The sequence below is a fragment of the Lepidochelys kempii genome, chromosome 5, assembly GCF_965140265.1.
Source record: "Lepidochelys kempii isolate rLepKem1 chromosome 5, rLepKem1.hap2, whole genome shotgun sequence".
Classification (NCBI taxonomy): Eukaryota; Metazoa; Chordata; order Testudines; family Cheloniidae; genus Lepidochelys; species Lepidochelys kempii.
In genome coordinates this window covers 26,878,399-26,900,552 of record NC_133260.1, presented here as the reverse complement: position 1 = coordinate 26,900,552, position 22,154 = coordinate 26,878,399, and the positions used below count along the sequence as shown (strand labels likewise).

General features: G+C 42.1%; 1 protein-coding gene across 3 annotated transcripts in view; it reads right to left on the bottom strand.

The window, feature by feature from the left end:
• The window catches only part of WDR70 (WD repeat domain 70), a 271,958-nt gene that overhangs the window by 181,759 nt on the left and 68,045 nt on the right, over positions 1 to 22,154 (bottom strand). For 2 of the 3 annotated variants that reach the window (XM_073343799.1, XM_073343801.1), the window contains exon 6: positions 5,860 to 5,919. The exons of the other annotated variant lie outside the window; for it this stretch is intronic. In XM_073343799.1, coding sequence (XP_073199900.1) covers positions 5,860 to 5,919 — 60 coding nt within the window. The remainder of the gene's footprint in view (positions 1 to 5,859; positions 5,920 to 22,154) is intronic. 3 annotated transcript variants of the gene reach the window in all.

Genomic DNA, 22,154 nt, shown 5'->3' with positions numbered 1-22,154 from the left:
CATGTTGCAGCCCTGCAGATGTCCTTGATTGATATTTGCGCGAGGAACACTGCTGAGAATGCTTGCGCTGTTGCAGAATGGGCCTTTATGACAGCTACAGGCGGCACCTTTGCCTGCTTGTAAGAATCCTAGATGCAGGCTGTGATACAGGATGATATCCTCTGGGAAGACACAGTGTGCCCTTTCATTCTATCTGCCACAGCCAAGAAAAGCTGCGTCAACTTGCAGAAGGGCTTCGTCCTGTCAATATAAAAAACCAGGGCCCTCTACCATCCAAAGAAGACAGACACCTCTCTGCCCATTCTGTGCAGTTTTGCAAGGACAGTGGGCAAAAGATGTCCTGGTTGCTATGAAACTGTGACATCACCTTGGGCTGGAAGCGCAACTGGACCTTACCTTTGTAGATGACAGCGTAAGGAGGATCTGAAGTCCAGGCTTGAAGTTCTGAAACTCTTCTGGCGGAAGTAACTGCCACTAGGAAGGCAACCTTCCATGAGAGGATAAGCAGGGAGTCACATGCCATGAGCTTGAAAAGGGAGCCAATGAGTATGGCTAGGACAAAGTTTAAATCCCACAGAGGAATTGGGTTGGGAACTTTCCATCATGTGATGAGCCTCCTTGTCATCTCATGGGAAAAGATCCATGTGCCTTGAATTGGTGGGTGGAATACTGAGATGGCTACCAAGTGGACCTGGAGCAATGATAATGATAGGCCTTGGTGCTTCAGACCAAGTAAATAGTCTAATACTGCAGAGAAGCTTGAGTCAGGCAAAGGCGCCGCTCGACTGCTGAGCACGACAAGCGCCTCCACTTGGCCTGGTAGGTAGCTCTAGTAGAGGGTTTCTTGCTACCGAGCAAGACCTACTGTACTTTTTCCGAACAGGCCTGTGCGTCCGGATTTAACCATGCAGCAGCCATGCTGTCAGGTGCAGGGAGGTGAGGTTCAGATGAAGAAGCTATCTGCAATCTTGCAAGATTAGGTCCAGCCTACAGGTTCATTCACGGGGCTGCCACTGTGAGATCTAGAAGCATGACAGACGCGCAATGTTGACGCGACCACGCTAGGGCGATCACGATAATGCTCACCTTGTTCTCTTTGATCTTCAGGGGAATAATTGGGAAGGTGTACAGCAGGTCATCCTTCCATGAGAGCAGGAAGACATCAGAAAGAGAACCCTTGCCTTGTCAAGCCAGACATGCTAGCCTGCTACAAACACAGACCCAGGTCTGAACCACGTCCCCCAAAAGCTCTGAGGGTACTGAAGCTCAACAAGACAGGGTACTGAAGTCCCAAGCTGCCAGGGAAAATGGGCTCAGAGGTAGCCTCAACACATCAGGTGGCAGTCACAAGTGGGTCTTTGTGACTCAACCCGTCACAGTATGTTTTCTCCACTTTTTTAGATATTGGTGGCAGAGACGCTGGTGTCTGCCAGAGCACCTTGACCAGCTTTACCACCCCCTCATGAACTGGCAAGGCCACTTTAGAGGGCCCCACTGCAGCCAAGATATCATCAAATAGGCTGTCCGCGGGCTCCTTCAATTCCTCTGCCTCCAGCCCGAGGTTGGTAGTGAATCTTTTAAAGAGATCCTGATGAGCCCTAAAGGCCTCCAGAGGCAGCGGGTTTGTGGAGCCTGAAACCACTTCATCGGGGAATGAGGAGGAGGAAGATGCCACCACTACCGTAGGGACTGGGTTGCCTCATGATGGGTTGCCTCTTCCGGTGGAACCACTGGGGTCTTGCTGCTGTGGTTGGAGTCCGAGTCAGCCCCTGAAACTGGTTTAGGTGGGGGTGGAACCCGTGGCCTTTCGGAGACCGCTGAAGACAGCGGCTGAGAGAATGGCCCAGGCACCGCTAGGAACCCCCACGGGTTCCAATACTGCCATTGAAGCAGCAACTGCCCTGAGAGCCAAGCTCCCTAGATGGACCTGCATTGAAGTCTGGCGCATAGGCAGGGTGATGTCACTTAGGTGGCGCCCCTTATACCGGCACATGAGTGCGAGTCTCCAGGGCACTAGACCCGGACCTACAGATACATCAGGGGAAAATATCTCTGGCAACGATAAATGCGGTGCGCGCACACCTGACAGGGAATGGATATGAGCAAGCACTGGAAGAAGAACTGAACACTGACTTAGAACAGCTTTGAAGATTTACTATGAAGAAGAAAAAATACTGCTTTCCCTTTATTTTTTTAGTAGTTTACGTTTAACACAGTACTGTACTGTATTTGTCTCCCCCTCCCTTTTTTATTTTAGACTCTGCTGCTGCCTGATTGTGTACTTGCAGTTCCAAATGAGGCGTGTGGTTTACTGTTTAGTTGGTAACTCTGGTGTTTCTAACTCTGAGGTTCTAGTGTACTTATAGACTAATCAAGTCTCCTCTTAACTTTCTCTTTATTAAGCTAAATAGATTTACTGCCACTATAAGGCATATTTTCTAGTCCTTTAATCACTGTTGTGGCTCTTCTCTGAACCATCTCCAATATATAAATATCCTTCTTGAATTGTGGACACCAGAACTGAAGACTGTATTCCACCAGTGGTAACACCAGTGCCAAACACAGAGGTAAAATCTCCTACTCCTGCACAAGATTCTCCTGTTTACAGATCAAAGGATCACATTTGCCCTTTTGGACACAGTATCACACTGAGAGTTCACGGTCACTTTAGAGGTTAATAATTATTAGCCACTAATGTTATGTTTGTATTCGCATTTCCACTGTAATCTCCTTGCCCCCACCTTCCAATTTTCATTTGCTCTTAACTTTCATCTATCAGTCAGAAATTTTCCATGAGAAGGTAATTTTTCTTTTTTTAAGTTTGAACCAAGATGGTTCAGCCTTCTTTGAATATGAGGAGGGATACACTTTCAATTTCAAAATAATTTCTGCAATGTTTATATTTACTTATGTGTTTGTTTTGGAATTTATTAAACAGCTCCTGTATTAAACTGAGGAAAAAGATGAAATTTGGCAAAATAGTCATCCTCCTTGAGGGGAAGAATCTGTAGGAAGTCTGCAGGAGAAAACGAGCCTCTTGCTTCATTCACTGCACATCTTGAAAGGTAAAAAACTGCACATGTCCTAAGGTTCACTCGAGAGGGTTCTCTTGTGAATGGTATGATAAATGTGCAAAAGGACATCATTATTGGGACTTGGATTGTCGCATCAGTTAAAATTTTGATATTACCTCTAATTTTTGTTTTCTTCTCGGGCAGAAACTTTGAATTCTTCTGGAGTTGTGAATGACCCCCACATGAATATCAAGAATTGTGGGTTCATAGAATCATAGAATATCAGGGTTGGAAGGGACCTCAGGAGGTCATCTAGTCCAACCCCCTGCTCAAAGCAGGACCAATCCCCAACTAAATCATCCCAGCCAGGGCTTTGTCAAGCCTGACTTTAAAAATATCTAAGGAAGGAGATTCCACCACCTCCCTAGGTAACGCATTCTAGTGTTTCACCACCCTCCCAGTGAAAAAGATTTTCCTAATATCCAACCTAAACCTCCCCCACTGCAACTTAAGACAATTACTCCTTGTTCTGTCATCAGCTACCACTGAGAACAGTCTAGATCCAACCTCTTTGGAACCCCCTTTCAGGTAGTTCAAAGCAGCTATCAAATCCCCCCTCATTCTTCTCTTCTACAGACTAAACAATCCCAGTTCCCTCAGCCTCTCCTCATAAGTCATGTGTTCCAGTCCCCTAATCATTTTTGTTGCCCTCCGCTGGACTCTTTCCAATTTTTCCACATCCTTCTTGTTATGTGGAGCCCAAAACTGAACACAGTACTCCAGATGAGGCCTCACCAATGTTGAATAGAGGGGAACGATCACGTCCCTCGATCTGCTGGCAATGCCCCTACATATAAATCCCAAAATGCCATTGACCTTCTTAGCAACAAGGGCACACTGTTGACTCATATTCAGCTTCTCGTCCACTGTAACCCCTAGGTCCTTTTCTGCAGAACTGCTGCCGAGCCATTCGGTCCCTAGTCTGTAGCGGTGCATTGGATTCTTCCGTCCTAAGTGCAGGACTCTGCACTTGTCCTTGTTGAACCTCTTCAGATTTCTTTTGGCCCAATCCTCCAATTTATCTAGGTCCCTCTGTATCCTATCCCTAACCTCCAGCGTATCTACCTCTCCTCCCAGTTTAGTGTCATCTGCAAACTTGCTGAGGGTGCAATCCACACCATCCTCCAGATCAATTATGAAGATATTGAACAAAACCGGCCCCAGGACCAACCCTTGGGGCACTCCACTTGATACCAGCTGCCAACTAGACATGGAGCCATTGATCACTACCCGTTGAGCCCGACAATCTAGCCAACTTTCTATTCCACCTTATAGTCCATTCATCCAGCCCATATTTCTTTAACTTGCTGGCAAGAATACTGTGGGAGACCGTGTCAAAAGCTTTGCTAAAGTCAAGGAACAACATGTCCACCGCTTTCCCCTCATCCACAGAGCCAGCTATCTAGTCATAGAAGGCAATTAGTCAGACACGACTTGCCCTTGGTGAACCCATGCTGACTGTTCCTCATCATTTTCCTCTCCTCTAAGTGCTTCAGAATTGATTCCTTGAGGACCTGCTCCATGATTTTTCCAGGGACTGAGGTGAGGCTGACCGGCCTGTAGTTCCCAGGATCCTCCTTCTTCCCTTTTTTAAAGATGGGCACTACATTAGCCTTTTTCCAGTTGTCCGGGACTTCCCCCAATTGCCATGAGTTTTCAAAGATAATGGCCAATGGCTCTGCAATCACATCCTCCAACTCCTTGAGCACTCTCGGTTGCAGTGCATCCGGCCCCATGGACTTGTGCTCATCCAGCCTTTCTAAATGGTCCCGAACCACTTCTTTCTTCACCTCCTCCCCATGCTGTGCTGCCCAGTGCAGTAGTCTGGGAGCTGACCTTGTTCATGAAGACAGAGGCAAAAAAAGCATTGAGTACATTAGCTTTTTCCACATCCTCTGTCACTAGGTTGCCTCCCTCATTCAGTAAGGGGCCCACGCTTTCCTTGACTTTTCTTCTTGTTGCTAACATACCTGAAGAAACCCTTCTTGTTACTTTTAACGTCTCTTGCTAGCTGCAACTCCAAGTGTCATTTGGCCTTCCTGATTTCACTCCTGCATGCCCGAGCAATATTATTATACTCTTCCCTAGTCATTTGTCCAATCTTCCACTTCTTGTAAGCCTCTTTTTTGTGTTTAAGATCAGCAAGGATTTCACTGTTAAGCCAAGCTGGTCGCCTGCCATATTTACTATTCTTTCTACACGTGGGGATAGTTTGTCCCTGTAACCTTAATAAGGATTCTTTAAAATACAGCCAGCTCTCCTGGATTCCTTTCCCCCTCATGTTATTCTTCCAGGGGATCCTGCCCATCTGACATGGACTTCTTCATTTGCTTTTCTCCTAATCCTTTTGGAAAATAGTTGATCGGAGGAGCTTAAATTATTTCCCAACAGGATTCTGTTCTTATGATCCAGTTTTCCAGTTAAGGATTTATCCGCAGCCACAAACTACAAATATCAGCAGCCACCCCTCCAAGACACTTGAGGACTTTTTTTTTTTTTTTTTTTTTTTAAGAAAGGACTTTGCACCCATCATTCTTAATGACCTCCATCTTCGCCTCCAAATATCAGTTCTTTTGTTGCTTATCTTCATAACTGCAGAGTCCAGAAAGGAACTTTGTATAGGCACTGGTGGCTGCCCAGAAGTTACTCACCTTTTCCTACTGTATTTCATTTTTAGCTTTACTGCTGTTGCAACCAAATATATATTTATCTCATTTGTCATAAGTGGTTCAAAAGTTCTGGAGAAATCCATTAGAATATAAAAAGTCTAGGAGTTATCACTTACTGTTTTGGTCCCGTGCAGGAGTGTAATTTCATGAGAGTCTGGAATTTTCTTGACAGGGTTCTGAAACAAACAAACAAACAAAAAAATACAATTTTATGGACCTAGCCTATTGCCATTACATCAAGAAAACCATCACAATATGAACATTAAAATAAGCTACTTAACCTGAACAGGAAATGAAAACCAATTTCTACTTTTTCCTGATAATATTTTTGAGAGTAAAATCATTTCAGCATAAAATGTTATAAAATATATATATGCTATTAATGAGGCAGCAGTACTATAAACAGAATAATGGATAGGCTTTAAGTATTTAGGGGAAAATTCCATGTAGGGTTCTTATAGCTTCCTTAAAAGGAAGAAACCTTACAATTTGTTTTTTTTTTTTAAATGAACACATACTTAAGAGGAGGGGAACAATTAAAAACTAACGATAATCTAAATTATTATTTTCCCATTTTGTCCCTTAGAAAAAATAAAACTTCTCCTGCTGGGTCCTTGACCCCAAAGACCTTAAAATCTTGAATTACAAATGTTAATAAATCATACTACCTCTCAAATCATTTGACTTTGTCAAGTATTATTTATTACACATTTAATGCAACAATCTAAAATTACATCATAACAATTTATGTTATATACAATGTAGATAGGACAAAGGATAGGCTTTAAAGATTTATCTCAAGCTCTACTGTGACCACAAGCATGCCACTAGGACAGTTTTTGTGTCAGGCTATGTGATGTAGTCAATCTAATGTAATTCAGAGCAGTTTGTTTAATCCCAATATATAGACCTAAAGCCATTTACAAGCCCCAGAAGATTTATAAGAACTCTAAAACATCTATTTAACAACTGTTACAAATATGTTAATAGTTACTCTAAGCAGTAAAGCTGAAGGAATTCCAGTCACTGTGAGTTAAAGTTTTAATGAAGGTCACTTGAACCATTCACAAAACACTCATTTAACTGGCATTACTTAATGTTCTAAAATAGTTACAATCCATCATTCCAATGTCATATCTGTTGTTATAACTTTCTACTACAAGAACTCAATTAAAAATTACTTTTTAAAGTATAGTTTACAGTGTAATTAGTAAAACTGTCCGTAGGGTAGAGCCCTAACAAGGGATATCAAAACACATGGACACCAGATTCTACAATGCAAATTGCTTGTATTAGATTGTTGCACATTTATTTGATATAGGTGTAGCATAAGGTTAAATAATTCCTATTTTAATTTCTTTCCATTTACATTCTATAAGCCCCAACTGATCATTGGTCTAAATATATTACAGAATTTGACATAGCCTCTTTAGGAAAAGGGTTCAATTCAGACACGTGCTTAGTTAAACAGCCTATACCTGTTCTTTCTCTCAGACTCCAGAGAATTTTTCAGAAAAGGGGATAATTCTACACACAGCCCACAGAACCACTTAGTTGAATGTTGGCATACAGTACCCTAAAGGATCATAACTACGGATCCAACAACCTACAATCCTAGGGAAGAAGTTTGGATCTGGAGCCCTATTTACAGTTCAGGCCCCACCTCTATAAAGCACCAGAAAAAGTTATTTTTGTATTATTAATTAAGCCTCCAATGCCTGAGCCTCCTTAATATTCTAAAGTGCTTTTAATTATTGTTTGGGTGATACCAAAAACTGCTCATCAGTAATTTATGGTTCTTGATATCACCAATAGCTCTAGAACATTTTATAAAACAGAAGGCAGGCAAGGAAAATCATATATGTAGATAGTGATAAGTTTCAGAGATGTATGCATCTGCCACAACAGAGGAAGCACCAACTCTGAAGAACAACCTCCATCATAAAAGAGAGATTGAAAATCTTCATTGGTTAGCAGCAGCAAAAACAGAGCATTTTGAACGCTATTAGTGTATTCGGTGCAAAGGCGTTAAGAAAATGTTATATGCCTGCTCACAAAAAACAGGTTTACTTTCAAAATTATGTCTATATTTCAGTACTTTATGTTGTTTTAAGGGGTAGACTGCCTGTCTTGTGAGTTCTTTCAATATGTTAGGCAGCAGCAGAGCAGGCAAGGGAGCTCTTACAAATATGAAAAAGGAGGTTTGTTACTACCATATTAAGTAGTAATGAACTGGACTATTTGCAATTAGTTGTTTGTGCTTCATCTTTTAGGCGAGTTACAGCATTTATTTAAAAACATTAAAATGACTTTAACTATCTCAAAGCTACTAAGAAACACCAATAAAAAAGCTTTCTATATAATTCCCTCAGATTAGTAAATAAAATGTGCAAGACAGACCAACATTTATTTCATTTCAATCTCTAGTACCTCCAAGTGGTAGTAAATCGGCCTCCTTCTCTTTGAGATGAACACAAAGTTCACATAAAGAGGTTTCTTGTTGTGAAGCACTCATTGAATGTATTTCTGGCTGCTTAACAATAAGGCGGAGCAACAGATACATGTAAACAGTACCACCTGATAAATCTTAAAATTCTAACAGCTTGTTCCTGAAAATCAGACACAGTCAGAGGGTTCATTGTACTATACTCTGTGCTTTCCAAGGGATTCCTGACATTTAAACTAGCTGTTTAGATTATTCAAAACAAAAATTAAGATAACAACCTCCAGGGACATATCTTGGCAAAGCATCTCTTAAAAATAGCCAAATATTTACCAAAAAGAAAAAAAATATCAATGTGACTCATTCTATTTTAGTAACTCTAAACTTCCTAAATTATAGAGGACACTAGAAATATCTCAAACTTGCAAAAACAAATGCCTATATATGCACACAAGTACAGATGTAACTAGTGACTTTCCAGTATTGTAATTCCAAAGAACAAGGAACACCAGACAAGGATTTTTCATGCTCTAAAGAAAAAAATTAGGTAGTATATTCTGACAAGTGCTGACTTTTGTGCTAGGAAGAACCCCACACATCTTGGGAGTTTAACTACAAGCTTGACTAAATATTAAAACAAATTGTTTGTTCAATATAAAACTGTACATTAACCTTGGGTTACTAACTTGGAATCCCAATGAAATATGGGGTACACTTACCGTAAGGTGGGTGCAAAACTAGTTGAAAGACCATATGGAAAGAGTAGTTACAATGGATCTCTGTCAAATTAGGGGGATCGATCTAGTGGGGTCCTGCAGGGGTCTATGCTGGGTCCAGTACCAGTCAATGTTTTCATTAAGGACTTGGATAACGCAGTGTAGAATATGCTTATAACATCTGTAGACAACACCAAGCTGAGAAGGGCTCCAACCACTTTGGAAGACAAGGTAAGAATTCAGAACGACTAACAAATTGGAGGAGAATTTGTCTAAAATCAACTAGATGAAATTCTATAAAGACACGTACAAAGTACTACACTTAGGGAGGAAAAATCAAATGCATAATTACAAAATGGAAAATAATTACCTTGGTGGTAGTACTGCTGAAAAGGGGATTATAGAGGATCACAAACTGAATGTGAGTCAATGATGTGATGCACTCACAAAAAAGGCTAATATTCTGGGATGTATTCACAGGACTATCGTATGTAATTGTTCCACTTGGCACTGGTGAAGTCTCAGCTAGAGTATTACGTCCAGTTCTGGTCAGCACACTTTAGAAAATATGTAGACAAACTTGAAAGAATCCAGAGGAAAGCAACAAAAATGGTAAAAGGTTTAGAAAACCTGAACTATGATGGAAGGTTTAAAAACTGGCATAATAAGTCCTAAGAAAAGGGGGGGGGGGGGTGGGGAGGGCACCTGATAACCTCTTCAAATATGTTAAGGGTTGTTATAAAGAAGAAAGTGATCAATTGTTCTCCACGTCCACTGAAAATAGGATGAGAAATAATCAGCTTAATCTACAGCAAGTGAGATTTAGGTTAGATATTAAGAAAAACTTTTTAACTATAAGAATATTTAAACACTAGCATAGGCTTCCAAGGGAGATTGTAGAATCCCGATCACTGGAGGGCTTTAAGAACACGTTAGACAAACATCTGCCACGGATGTGTTAGGAACAATTAGTCTTCCTTCAGTGTAGGGGGCTGGACTGGATGACCTCTCAAGGTTCCGTCCAGACCTACATTTCTAGGATTCTATGTTAGTCTATTGCCATGCCAAATAATGTTGAATTTGAACTGAGAATCCGTACCCTGACTAGAAGCAACAAGAAAACTGAACTGATATTCTTGAGTGTACCAAAACAAAAGTTTTGATATGGCAACTTTACTTTCCTTCCCATTTATCACAGGAATTGACCTGTCCGGACAACATTTTTCCTTGTATTTCTAGAAAACTTTGCATTTTTATTGCTTTAAGATGTTAATGAGTTTTTAAACCTGTAAAATATGATTCAATTAGCCAACAGCCCTGCTCCTTTAAATTGACCTTTCATTGTTGAGAATTTGGTCTCAGCTTGCACAGTGAATGTCTGCAGAGAAGATCACAAGTCTGAAATCTGGACCAGTGCTCCTCTTTGTTGCAGGTAACTCCACCTCTACCTGTTTGCTGAGCTTTTGGTGCCTCCTCCCAGCAGCCCCTTCTTTCTCAGCCCCAGATAGAGCTTTTACTTATCTCGAAGCAACTATAGGTTAACACCAAGGCAGGGCTTCTTCAGATTGGTGATCTCCTTCCAGAAAGTCAGTTTAAAAGACAAGACAAAAGGTAAGGAGCACACCAGTAATTCTACAATTTGGGCTACACCTAGCTGAACCTGAGGTGAACCCTAGGCAAGCTAAATAAAGCAGAATAAGAACATAAGAATGGCCATACTGAGTCAAACCAAAGGTCCATCTAGTCCAGCATCTTGTCTTCTGACAGTGGCCAAAGTCAGGTGCTTCAGAGGGAATGAATGGAACAGGTAATCATCATATAATCCATCCCCAACTTCCAGCAAACAGAGGCAAGGGGGCATATAAGGTGGAAGGGAATGGGCTTGGAACCCCCATCAGTTCCTTTGCACCGGACATCCTGGGGAAGACTCTGATGCAGAGGGGACGGAGGGTGGGTCATGGAATACGACTGCCTCACATCTCGAAGAACTATAGTTACAGTAAGTGACCACTTCTTCTTCGAGTAGATGCAAATGTGTATTCCAAGTAGGTGACTTGTGAGCAGTACCCCCCCATCCGGAGGTGGGGCTTGGAGTCTATCTGAGTAAGGATCGTAGGACTGTTCTTCCAACATTAGCGTCCGCTCTGGAAGAAGCGGTGATCATAAATGTATGTATCGACAATCATGTGGTGGCCCTGCAAATATCCAATATGGAAATGTCATTGATGAACACTAGTGACATTGCATGTGCTCTCATTGAATGAGCCCTGTCATAAATATAAAGGGAAGGGTAATCACTTTTCTGTATACAGTGCTATAAAATCCCTTCTGGCCAGAGGCAAAATCCTTTCACTTGTAAAGGGTTAAGAAGCTAAGGTAACCCCACCAGCACCTGACCCAAAATGACCAATGAGGAGACAAGATACTTTCGAATCTGGAGGGGTGGGAAAAGGCTTTTGTCTGTCTGTGTGATATCTTTGCCGGGAACAGACCAAGGATGCAAACCCTTCAATGGAGACTTAGAACTTTTAGTAAGTAATCTAGCTAGGTATGTGTTAGATTATGATTTCTTTAAGTGGCTGAGAAAAGAGCTGTGCTGAACAGAATGAATATTCCTGTCTGTGTGTCTTTTTTTGTAACTTAAGGTTTTGCCTGGAGGGATTCTCTATGTTTTGAATCTAATTACCCTGTAAGGTATCTACCATCCTGATTTTACAGAGGTGATTCCTTTACTTCTATTAAAAGTCTTCTTGTAAGAAAACTGAATGCTTTTTCATTGTTCTAAGATCAAGGGTTTGGGTCTGTGGTCACCTATGCAAATTGGTGAGGATTTTTACCAAACCTTCCCCAGGAAGTGGGGTGCAAAGGTTGGGAGGATTTGGGGGGAAAGACGTGTCCAAACTACGTTTCACAGTAAACCCAGTTAAAGTCTGGTGGTGGCAGTGGAAATTCCAAGGGCAAAGAGTAAAATTAATCTGTACCTTGGGGACGTTTTAACCTAAGCTGGTAAAAGTAAGCTTAGGAGGTTTTCATGCAAGTCCCCACATCTGTACCTTGGAGTTCAGAATGGGGGAGGAACCTTGACAGTAGTAGGTCGTGATTTTTCAAATTTTTCTCCATAACTAAAAAGTTACATGCACCAAGATGAATCTACCATATTTAGCAGTGAAGATGTAATATGTCCACTCAGATTAAACTCATGTTGTGAGAGAGAAGGTGGAGAAAGAGGATATATGTGCACACATACTCCTCTCTTCCCCCCACACTAAACACACACACACTCACCCTTCTAAATACCCTGTAGCCTAGGGGAAGTTCCATGAGCTGAAAAAGAGACGATCATGAGCTCAAATCTCACCTCTACTGACTGCAGTGTATATTTCCAGGAATCTCACCAGCCATTTTATTAACCAAGGCCATAAATCCTAACCCCAGAAGGCACTCAAGTCTGAGCGGCCACACCATTTTACAAATAAGTCAGCAGATAGATTATATGACATCACAACAAGAGGCTCAAGAACAGAACACAGGATTCTAACATGGTAGACCCAAAACTTACATACTCAGCCAGACTGCCTTTCAGAGTCAATGTGCTTTGGTTAGCCTATCTCTAACCTATATTCTTCTACCAGTATTCGTGATCAATTAGATAGCTAATGCAGAAGGCTACTGCTATCTAGCAAACTGTTGTGTAACCCACAGGGAAAGGGTGTGTCAAGTCTTTCTGTAGTGCCTAAACAAGAAGCTAGCAATTACTCATGTAGCTCAAGTGGTAGAGGTCTGAGCAGGGGTTCTGAATGTCTTTTTGCACTCTAGCACAAAATTAAGGCAGAATAAACTTCCCAATCTATTGGTACAGGAGCATCTGAAGTCACTGTCAAGAATGTGCGCTTGAGGGCAAGTTTGAGAAAGCTGGGGTATGTATTGTTTTTCCATATATATTGGAGATGGAAGCAAATGCTTTATGGAGTGTGTTATCAAGTGGTGTAGCCAAACAAAGTGGAAAGGAGTGCAGGAGACTCTTCCCTTAACTTTTCATTTCCTTGATTTTAGGGTTTTGAGTTGGTGGGTGGGTCCTGATGAAACCTTAACTCTCACTACACACAGTTCTCATGTGTTTATTTTCTAAAGTGTGGCTTCAAAAAGAAATATAAAAAGAAAAATTTTGTAATAAGCCAGCAGATGCACCTAAGTATGAGCAACCAAGTTCTGGAGGATCAACAGGCCAAGAAGCTGGAGGATTTTATGACAGCTGGGAAGGGAGCTGGAGGCCAAGCGCCATGTTGGCTGTAGTGTGTGTGAGGGGGAAAAAGGGGAGAGCCACTCTGTGAAAGGAAGGACTGTGCTGCTCCGTCTGGGCCTCTAGGCTGATGGGGTGCACTTCTCCTCAGCTTCTCAACCTTCACCTTCCCTTGGGACATATGCGAGTTTAAGTCCAAAGTGCTCACAACAAGTCCCAGCCTAGCAGCATCCATGACATCCTGCACACTTGTATCCAGGGCAACAATGGGTTGGCTGCAAACACACACAGCCATCTTGTGTATTAGTCATCTTGGATGATGTCCCCACATGAGATATCCACAGCGTGGGGAGGGATGTATTACTGCAAGAGAAATTAGGAGGATTCTCATGGCTCCATGATGGGTGCACAGGACACTAAGGAATGAAAAATATTAAGAGGATGCTGTAGAGCAGGGGTGGGCAAAGTTTTTGGCCCGAGGGCCACATCGGGGTGCGAAACTGTATGGAGGGCCGGCTAGGGAACGCTGTGCCTCCCCAAACAGCCTAGCCCCTACCCCTTATCTGCCCCCCTCAAAAACCCCGACCCATCCAATCCCCCCTCCTTCTTGTCCCCTGACCACCCCATCCCGAGACCTCCCCCCCCACCACCCCCCCCAACCTCCACCCCATCCAACCACCCCGTCCCGACTGCCCCCCAGAAACCTCCTGCACCTTACCCAACCCCCTTACCAAGCCGCTGACAGCAGCATATCTGGCCGACGCGCCACCTGGCCAGAGCCAGAAACGCTGCCGCACTGCCCTGCACGAGCGGGTAGCCCTGCAGCCCAGAGCGCTTCCCGCACGGCATGCTGAAGCTGCGGGGGTGGGGATACAGTGGGGGAGGGGCCGGGGGCGAGCCTCTCGGGCCAGGAGCTCAGGGGCCGGACAGGATGGTCCCGCGGGCCATAGTTTGCTGTAGAGTCATTCTTATTAGTCTCCATTGCTAATGCTGATAATACTGTAACAGCATAGCCTCACATTCTGAGTTTTAATTACTTGTGGGCGGGAGGGAAAGTTATTAATTTGTTCTGTGGTCTAAAATAAACCCCTCCAAGAATACAGCCAAAAATTCATGGGGACTTTAAATACATGAACTTCCTTTCTAATGCATACAGGAGGCAAACTTAATTTAACCAATGTAGAAATAGCACCTTGTCTTGCTTCTCCCAACATCTCCTAATCCATAGTCTCATGATTTTTTTCTTAGATCTGCATTGAAGAGCCTTCTTAGCAAGACAAAAGACCTTAGATTTGACTTTCATCTCTAAAAATGCCTAAAAACACAAATCTACAACGTTATTATAAGTCACCTAGAAAATATTTCATTAAACAATGGGTCAATGGTCATTCAGACTGTTCCCAGAAACTTGTAAGTAACTTGCACAGAATCTTTGCTTCTTTCATTTGCCACTTATTATCAGTTTTCCTTCCTGAAAAACCTCCTTTGGTTCAGTATCTAACAACAGGTAACACAACGAGATTTGCAGCATGATTTGTAAATGTCTCTTTTAACATAAATATTACACTCTTCAAGTATACAGAACCTGTCTCCTCTTTCTCCTGGTAATTAGCTTTAAGAGTTGAAAGGTAATGGGTGATTATTTTTCATCACATATTCTGGAATCTCACTCAGATGATTTCTAAATTCATAATGAGTGCTCAATCTGTGAAGTCATAGTTTCCATTAATATTTACGAGCTGGGAATTGCTCTCATGTACGTGAACAAGATAGATTCACTTCAGTCTTTTCCAAGGCAAATTATAATCTCTGATAAAACTGGTTTAAATGTAAAATTGCATGTGGTCATTAAAAATCCCATTGCAGTTTCCATAGGAGAATCTTTCTCAACCCCAGTGTCCTGGCCATACTCCAGATAAATTACATTCTGCTTACCTAACATACCCCACCCCTTCAGTTTCAAATGGATACAATACTTCTCACTTGATAGAGGCTATTGTGCACCGTTCACTATGCTTTATAAGAAAGTACCTATGTTTTAGGCAAGATATGGTTTAATTTTGGTGGCAAGATATGCAACTCTATTATAGTGCTTGGCTGAGTAGTGCTAGATATAGTTAAGAGTGCAAAATTATAAACCTGTTTTCATTCACTGATAACTTTTAGAAAGATTATTCTTTTAGGCTTTAACTTTCCATGCTTGGTTTCTACCCAATAGAGGAAAGTGAACAAATCAGCATTCTCCATTATTTGCTCATGAGGGGAAACCAAACAAAAACACCACCATATATTTTTCACTATTTCTTCTTTAAGAATTTGCTAAACTTTCTCCTTCGTGGGGGGAAGGAGAGAGAATAACTGAAAGACAGCAGACCTTTGAAACTAGAAGTGAAAATAAACCTCAGTGAAAAGAAAGCCCATAACTAAGGGCCAAATGCTTCTTTCCAATACACACATCCTTCCCTTTGAAGTCCACTAACATTTCATATCCACTTTGAAGGAGACATCTGTATTTCTATACCATACAATTCTGAAGTGCGGAAATCACACAGGAGTAGACCAGAGTATATTGGAGGAATCCAGGAACAAAAGAGGATAAGGAACATGTCATGAGACCAGAGGATGGGTCTCTGACATGCTGGCCTGTCCACATAGGTACCATGTAGTGCATACTTTTAGCTCAGGAGAAAGAAAAAATATCTATAGAGATACTTTGCCAAGGAAAGATATAATAAAACACACAAAAATGTACCTCACACACCATCTATGCTTTTTCACTTGATCTACCAATAGAAACTAATGGAAGCCAAAAATTCTTTAGCAGTTCCAGAACAAGCGTTGTGTTATGGAATCCCCATCACTGGAGATTTTTAAGAGCAGGTTAGACAAACACCTGTCAGTAATGATCTAGATAATATTTAGTCCTGCCCTGAGTGCAGGGGACTGGACTAGAAGACCTCTTGAGGTCCCTTCCAGTCCTACAATTTAATCAGAAAAATACTTCCATATTTTCTTAATTTGAGAAAGTGGCTTTACTGTTCTTGAGGTTTGTCCCCTGACTTAAAACAAATAAATTATGAAATTCAAACTGCGGGTCTATGCAAATTTGTGAAAGCTCTAGATAAAATGCCACCAGCCTTTAGAAATGCAAACCTTTCAGAGTTGTTATACTGACTCACATCAGTGAAAAACCTATGTCTTTGTAGTTCAAGCAACAAACCAAAAGACAGCTACAGTTATGTTTTCTCCAGCAGTAAGTTAAAATTAAATAGTTGCTAAGGGACTTGAGTACACATACTAGGAAAAGTAGTTTTTATCTTTTTTTCCACAAGTTTTACAAACAATGGAGTAAAGACCAATAAAACTGTTAATGAATTCTGATGGATTCTCCTATCAGTTCAACAGATGAGTTTTCAGCTACTAATGACTTACATTCTGGATTTATCGGTTTTTTTGGCTTCTCATATGGGAAGCAAGTCCAATCCTGGATTTCCAAATGCAGTTGCGTGTCTTGCAAGTGTACTCATTGTTGAAGGGAGGGTTGGAGGCACTGTCCTTACAACATGCTCTCTTCTGCAAAGACTTCACACGCCCCTCCTCTAAAGTGGACATGGCCTCATGACACTGACCTCTCCATCTGGGTGTATCCAGTGCAACTCATTCCCAGATTTTAATGTCTATCATGCATGCTTTAAGATTGGCCTTCAAGAGGTCTTTGTATCTGAGGATGGATCGATCCTTACAGCAAGTTGGCTGTAAAACACTGCTTTTGGTATTCGGGAAACCTCCATGTAGATCATGTGTCTGACCCACCGAGACCTGATAAACATACTTTCGATGCCAGGAATTGGGCACCTCTCAAGGACTTCAGTGTTGGGGATTGTGAGGTTATTGACGTAAACTTTAACCGTGTAGATCATTGTTGCAACCAGGGTCCTATGCTTGCATCAGTTCTTATACAGAGGAGGCCAAATGGGGTGTTTATGGGAAGGTTGTAGTTTGCTGGTTATGATTATGCTGTCTCTGTGTGTGTATCATTTTTGTATTTGAAGTTATGAATATTGGCTATGTATTTGTTTGATACTAAGTAACTTCAATGAAGCATTTGGTCAGCTTCTTAAGAATAGTCCTCTCTCAGAAAGTGCCCAAACAAGAAACACTTAACTGACAATGGAATTTGGGAGATGCCAATCCACATCTGAGTTTTCCGGGGAACGTTCAAACTAACATGTAAACAATAGCGTCGACCTGCAAAAACCTGAATCATTCATAGACATGTGACTTGCCCAGGTGACTGCAAACTCCACCTTGTTGAGGGGATTTTACACAGGAGAACAAAGGGGTTTCCACTCAAGAGAAAGACTATATAAGGCCCTGGAAACCCCTTCATTTTGTCTTCAGCTGGCTCAAAAGATAGCCTCTCCACCCCAAAGAGATGTCTGAAACGAACTGGAACAAAGGACAGTAACTATGGGGGTCGGAGTGATTGCTGGACCCAGGCTAGGAAGGAGTCTAGTCTGTCAAAGAAGCTTATTGGATATACATCTGATGAAGTGAGCTGTAGCTCACGAAAGCTTATGCTCAAATAAATTTGTTAGTCTCCAAGGTGCCACAAGTACTCCTTTTCTTTTTGCAGATACAGACTAACACAGCTGCTACTCTGAAACCTGGAACATCTCTGAGGGTGAGATTTACCTGCATTTAGTTTCCTACTGTATTAGGCTTAGACTTGCGTGTTTTTGTTTTATTTTGCTTGGTAATTTACTTTGTTCTGTCTGTTATTACTTGTAACCACTTAAATCCTACTTTTTATATTTAATAAAATCACTTTTTGCTTATTAATTAACCCAGAGCAAGTATTAATACCTGGAGGAGCAAACAGCTGTGCATATCTCTCTATCAGTGTTATAGAGGGCAAACAATTTATGAGTTTACCCTGTATAAGCTTTATACAGAGTAAAATCTATTTCTTTGGGGTTTGGACCCCATTGGGAACTGGATATCTGGGTGCTGGAGACAGGAGCACTTCTTAAGCTGTTTTCAGTTAAGCCTGCAGCTTTTGGGGGACTCGGTTCAGACCTGGGTCTGTGTTTGTAGCAGGCTAGCGTGTCTGACTCAACAAGACAGGGTACTGAAGTCCCAAGCTGCCAGAGAAAACAGGCTCAGAGGTAGTCTCAGCACATCAGGTGGCAGTCCCAAGGGGGTCTCTGTGACCCAACCCATCACAGGGATCTTGTCCTGCCACTTGATGGTGAAGATGGCTTGAGGACAGGATGCTACGGAAGAGAGTCAATGGCTTTTTGCTGGACGTTGCAGATTGACAAGTCAGGAGACTAAAGTGCTGTGCCCAGAGAAAGAGAATATTGCTTTTGTCTGTGAACAACTGCTGTGAGAACAGGGGTTGTACCACTGAATGGCAGTCACACTAATTTTCTTTCATGGTTTGAGGTGTCTTCTGGAACACTTTGGTGAGAAGTGTAGTGAAATGATGCTTTTCAAAAGCCAATGGTCTGACCAACATTCTCAAAGAGTCGACGATATGCACATCTTTAATGTCTTTAGACCACACAATTACATAATAAGACTGTTAAATCTATTAAAACTGGTTGATGAGTTTTAAAATAAAAACTAGTTTTCAAAACTGAAAAAAGTCTATTTCAACCAGTCTCTCAGACAAGTATTGCCTATGTCCTAGAAACACATATGAAGATAAAGGTACTGTAGTAATAACACTTTCTAGTCAGGGAAGAGACTGATATGCATTTTAGGAGTTAGGATGATTCACTCTAGCATAAAATTTTATAAATATCAAATTCACAGAAATAAGCGATACTGAAGTTTTTTAATGCCAATATAACTGCAGCCATAATAAAAGGTTTATATCGGTTTTTAAACTGATATAATTAAAGCACTACAAAAAGTGTGTGTAGACCAACCCTTGCTCTTTGACTTTGTGCAAGTAATTTTACTTCTCTAGGCCTCAGTTTTTCCATCTTTAAAATTAGAATAATATTTACCTATTATACTACAATATTTACCTATTATACTACAATTATACTAACCTGCTACAAGGTTTAATTTAATAAGGTTTGAACATTTAGTAGGATCTCTGAGATCTCAATATTGTTAGCAAGATGCACCGAAATTCAGCTTCACTGTACACAATCTAACCTCCTGTGGTAGAGAGTTATCCACAGATCCTCATGTTCAACAGTTCTTTTGATTTTAAAGAAAAGTTTACCCACATACTTATTCTAAAAGGCACCAAAAAAGACATTTATATACATAGCTATCGCTAACAATACCAAAATCTTCAGTCTAGAAATATGTTTACCAATTAAGATATGAAACTAAACTGAAAATTACAGCCAGCAAATAAACTAACCATTCATGGAAGAATTGCAAGCATTAAAAAAAAAAAGTAAAAATTACAACATGTCTAAGTTACTGCAGGAAGGAAGGACAATTTCCTATCTAGCTCACACAGCTGGTTCCAATCCTATTACTGTTTCGATTAGTAATTCTCCCACACCACCCATAAATTACCTTCAAAACATTACCATTTAAACTATGTTATGAACTGTGATATAGCAGCACAATTTTGAATAATATGACATGACAATAAATTGCTACGCGACTAACAATGCATCTGGAAATAGGAAAAAGTAGGTTTTTGTTGTACTCACGAGATCTGCTTAACTCTCTCTCTCTCACACACACACACCACTTAGATACATTTCTTTAATAAAGTAAGTCTCAAAACAATAATTGCCACCAAAGGAAGCCAATATTGTGTGACTACCTTGTTCATTAAATGCTGCTAAACCTGTTATAATACCACCAATAATGCAAACAACTCTCACTCCAAAGAACTTGCACTAGTTAAAGATGCAGATATCTTGAATTGTTTGGCTTCTCCTTTAAACACAAGGCTCTGAAATTTTACTGTATGGAGTAACTGTTCAAAGATGTGCACAAGAAGTGTAGGATGTGTGCTAATCTACATAAACATTTATACCCTGGCTTCCCTTGATATATAAGCACAACAAGATTTCTCCTGCACACTGCTGAGAAAATGTTCCTCAAAACAACACTATTTTTAATGACTACAAAATCAAATATAGTAGTTTGATGACTCAATGACTGCAACTAAACTTTGCACTAAAAATATTAAGAGGACTGGTTAATGGGATACAGTTTCTCATTTCCATTTAACTGATCCTGAAAATGTTTACAGCTATGCAACATGAATCGTACACTGCCTGATCATTCCCAAAACTGCTATGCAGAGAGGCCTGATCCACTGTACTCCATATAGAACCGCTGCATATATATTCTAATGAAGTCCCCACCTAATGTATTTGTATTTCTTCACTCTTTCTGGCATTTAACTTGAATCAAAATTCAATTTATGTAGTCTCTGCACTTTTCTTTCATATACTATGATTATGAAGTTTTTTAGATGAGTATAGCTCAGAAAAGGTTCCACCAGCCAGGCTACACCAGCCAGTGCATCTCATGAGTGGGAATACGCAGACGACACTCAAATAAAAATTACTTCCCTACTTCACAGGTATGTTGCAACAATAATTCATAAATGTTAAAGCTGCTCAGATGCTACAAAGACTGAAGCATAGAAAAACCTATTAATCTGGCATTTACAGTGCACGACTCTGTGGTATCCAGGTTGTCACAGCTCTAGCTGGGTGCTCCCTTCCAGCCACACACCAGACTGTTGTGAGGGGAATCCAAGCCTCTGGCTCTCTGGGAACCTGGATGTTTTATATTTCAGAGCCAGAATGGAGTTCAGCCAGCCATTGCCTCAATCTTGGGTCCCTGACTCCCTAGGCACACTCCTGAAGTGCAGATCTGCACTCTAAAACTCCCTCCTGAGAGCCAGAACCCACTATCCAGCTGCCTACCTCCTCTGGGCACAGGGCTGACCCTTCAGACTCCCTCACAGTTAAATGCACCCTCTCCCAGAACTCCATTCCAAAGGTGCAAAGCTTCAGGGTTAGTGTTACTCTCTCTGGAGACACACAGTTGTTGTGAAGCATTTAACACACACAGAGTCTAATGAATTTGTTCTTTTACTTAATCAGATAAAGCACAAGAGAGTACAGAGCACAAAACAATAAACACTACAAGCATTTTCCTGCCTCAGTTTCCTAACCATGAGAGGCTGTTCTTTGGGCTGGGGTGGAGTCACTTAGATTATCAGGAGTTCTTCTGCTTCAGTGCGTGGCTTGTGGGCTACAACTCGGAGTCTTCTTCCCCCCCGGACCTTTCCGACTCCTTTTCCCTTGGGAGCATAGGCAGCAAGTTATACCTCTACGTGGTGCCTTGACACCAGCAATATTCAGAGCCCAGAGGCCCAGCTCCACCAATATTTGGGGCCGAGTGTCCCCCACGGCCCACCTGCCGCCCCCCCACGCTTCCCCCGAGTGTCCCCCGGCCCCTGCTTGCTTCCTCCCCGGGCCCCAGAGCAGAGCTTCCCAGGCTGCCTCTTCTGAGCAGTTCCATGCTGCCTCCCTGGAGCAACTGCTGCCGCAGGGTCCTAGTGCCACCCAACTAGACTAGCAGGGAAGACTGACTGAGCCTGCTCTCCAACCTCAGACCCTTCCCTTTTCCGGCGGGACCCTCCACCAGCATAGGTAGCCCCCCCGCCTGCAGTCACTGCTCCTGACCCATGTTGGGCAAGGGGGCAGCCCCATACCTCACCCCCAGTGAGGCTACAGTCAGGGGCAACAGCAGGGGAGGAGGTGCATGCAGCACCCCCCGGCACCCACCACAGGGGAGGCGAGGGAGATTCCTGGACATGAGAGGGGCCCTAGGAGCATGTGCAGTGACAGTGGTGGGGGTGAGTGTGCTGCTCGTGGGTTGGGAAGGGGGGCTCCTCCCCCAGAGCTTGCTGCTGCTGCTGGCAAGGAAAGGGCTGGGGGGGAGTCCTCTCTGGCACCTGTCCTGGAGCAGCCTGCCTGCACCCCAAACTCATCCCCAGCCCTGCCCCAC